Source organism: Palaemon carinicauda, chromosome 15 (assembly GCF_036898095.1).
Source record: "Palaemon carinicauda isolate YSFRI2023 chromosome 15, ASM3689809v2, whole genome shotgun sequence".
Classification (NCBI taxonomy): Eukaryota; Metazoa; Arthropoda; class Malacostraca; order Decapoda; family Palaemonidae; genus Palaemon; species Palaemon carinicauda.
Window position 1 is genome coordinate 117979181 of NC_090739.1, and position 2500 is coordinate 117981680.

The 2500-nt window shown below is 38.0% G+C and overlaps 1 protein-coding gene across 1 annotated transcript; it reads left to right on the forward strand.

Annotated features, from left to right (window-relative positions):
- The first annotated feature begins 321 nt into the window (after nucleotides 1-321).
- Nucleotides 322-1527, forward strand: LOC137654149 (uncharacterized). The gene is made up of 2 exons (XM_068387790.1): nucleotides 322-1141; nucleotides 1301-1527. Exons 1-2 carry the CDS (start codon nucleotides 322-324, stop codon nucleotides 1525-1527), a joined length of 1047 nt encoding a protein of 348 aa, XP_068243891.1.
- The last annotated feature ends 973 nt before the right edge of the window (nucleotides 1528-2500 follow it).

The following is a 2500-nucleotide window of genomic DNA, read 5'->3' on the forward strand; positions in this document are numbered from 1 at the left end:
GTCGATATTTCTGCGAGGACCTACTTCGATTTCTTCAAATTATACCTGATCAAAGTCAAGTGATCTGCATTCTGAGTTTTACAACGAAGATGTTCACAAACAATGCATTGAGAGCTATCAGCGAGTACGGGAAGAAATATCTAAGAAGATGGGTTTCAGGACCAGCAACCCCGGTTGATGGAACTGGAAGGACTACGCCTCATTTTGGGAGGTGGTCTTCTGATGAGGAAATTCTGGGCCGAGGAGGAAAAGAGTGAGGCACTCGAGCCTGTCTTGGATCAGGAGGAACTCGACGGAGTTTCTGAGGAGACGGAAGCTGTCATGAGTGGGAAGGATCCTTTGCTTTCCGGCGAGGAGGAACAGCTGCTGCTGTCAGGAGGCACAGGGAGTGTTGTCTCTAATAGAGATGTACAAGTTCAGGTAGAGACTCAACATCTTACCTTTAACAGAGATGTAGACGTTCAAGTAGAGACTGAACATATCTCTAACAGAGATGTAGAAGTTCAGACGGACGGAGACACCGAGATTGAAGATCTCAGGCGAAAGAATGAAAACATGGCTAAGGAACTTGCCAATAAACAGGCTGTGATTGAAGCCCATGAAAATCAACTTGCTGATTACTATCAATCAATTCTAGAGATGAAAGTGGAGCTGAAAATGGCTCAGGAGAAAAATGATGTCCAAAATCAGATGGAATCAGCACTTGTGAAAGAGAAGGAAGCTCTGAAACAAGAGCTTGAAGATAAAGTGACTTTGGATGAAGAAAACCCAATGAAAATAGTTCAGCTGAATGGGAAACTGGAAAAAGCCAAGAAGGAAATCGAGGCTCATGACGAGCTGAAATCGATCCTTCTGGCAGAGAATGAAGATCTCAAAAAATCCAATGAGGAACGAAGCTTCCTTAAGGAAGAATTGGCTCTAGAAAAAATCAAACTAGAAAAAGAGCTGATGGAGGCACGTGCTAATGATCATAAAAGAAGCCAAGGACACCAAAGTCTAGTAGAAGAGCTGCAGGGGGAGATTTCTAAAGCTCTAGTACAAAATCATGAGCTAAAGGAGGCGGTGTTTACAATAACAAAGAAGAACGAAGGTCTTCGAGAACAACTGGAGAACAAAGTTAAACGAGAGAAGAATTTGAACGGTAAGATTGTTCGAATGACCAACATACAAGATCAAATGAAGAAGGAATTGTCCGCAGCGAAGGATGTCATCTCTTCACTGAAGAAGGAACTTCAGAAGAGAGATTTGGAAAACTTTATAAAAGAAGAAGGAATGGGTGACGTTGAAAGGTGTGAAACAGCAGCAGAAGATGACAAGAAAATAGTCGTTGTGAAGGAAGAAAAACAAGAAGGAGAAGACGGACCCACAAGAAAACTTTTGATAAGGAAACCAAAGAAGAAGAAACCAAAACGGGACAAGATCTCTTGCTCTTGGGCCCCCCTTGGATCCATAGTCCCGGTTTTGGAAACAGGCGAAAATAAGGTTAATAACGAACGAACTCAGGAGGAAAAACCCCAAAATAATTAAGAAGTCAGAAACAAAACAAATAGAAAATTAAAAAAGCAAAAAAAAATCTGAAATAAAAAAAAAATAAAAAACCAAAAAAAAAAAAATTAAAAAACATTTTGTGATGATATTTTTAATTTTTTTTAAGGGAATATTTTATTTTTATTTTGTGAAAGGAATATATTCTTATATTATTTTGTGAAACGAAAACTATTTTTTATTTCATAGCGACGTCGCTTATTTTATAAAAGGAATATACCGGTATTATTATTTATGTGATAGGAATATTATTTTTTAATTCTTTTTTTTTTTAGGTTTAAGGATGCCAGGCTTAACTGCCTAGGCTAATGATGCCTTGCTTAACTGCCTAGCATAATGGTGCTTGTCTAAACTGCCTGGCATATTTTTTTTTTTAGGTTTAAGGATGCCAGGCTTAAGACTTAACTGCCTAGGCTAATAATGCTTGTCTAAATTGCCTGGCATATTTTTTTTTAAATATATTTTTTTTAGGTTTAAGGATGCCAGGCCTGACTGCCTAGGCTAATGATGCTTGTCTTAACTGCCTGGCATATTTTTTTTTTTTTTAAGTTTAAGGATGCCAGGCTTAACTGCCTAGGCTAATGATGCTTGTCTTAAGTGCCTGGCATATTTTTTTTTTTTTAAGTTTAAAGATGCCAGGGTCAACTGCCTAGGCTAATGATGCTTGTCTTAAGTGCCTGGCATATTTTTTTTTTTTTAAGTTTAAGGATGCCAGGCTTAACTGCCTAGGCTAATGATGCTTGTCTAAACTGCCTGGCATATTTTTTTTTTTTAAGTTTAAGGATGCCAGGCTTAACTGCCTAGGCTAATGATGCTTGTCTTAAGTGCCTGGCATATTATTATTATTTTTTTTCTTAGGTTTAAGGATGCCAGGCTCAACTGCCTAGCCTAATTATGCTTGTCTTAACTGCCTGGCATATAATTTTTTTTTTTTTTTAGGTTTAAGGATGCCAGG

What these genes read in the sequence shown, in the direction of transcription:
- LOC137654149 (XM_068387790.1), top strand. Translation starts at nt 322, where the DNA reads ATGAGTGGGAAGGATCCTTTGCTTTCCGGCGAGGAGGAACAGCTGCTG. An exon ending in ACGAGAGAAGAATTTGAACG is followed by an intron (nt 1,142 to 1,300) that starts GTAAGATTGTTC and finishes GGTGTGAAACAG; the next exon opens with CAGCAGAAGATGACAAGAAA.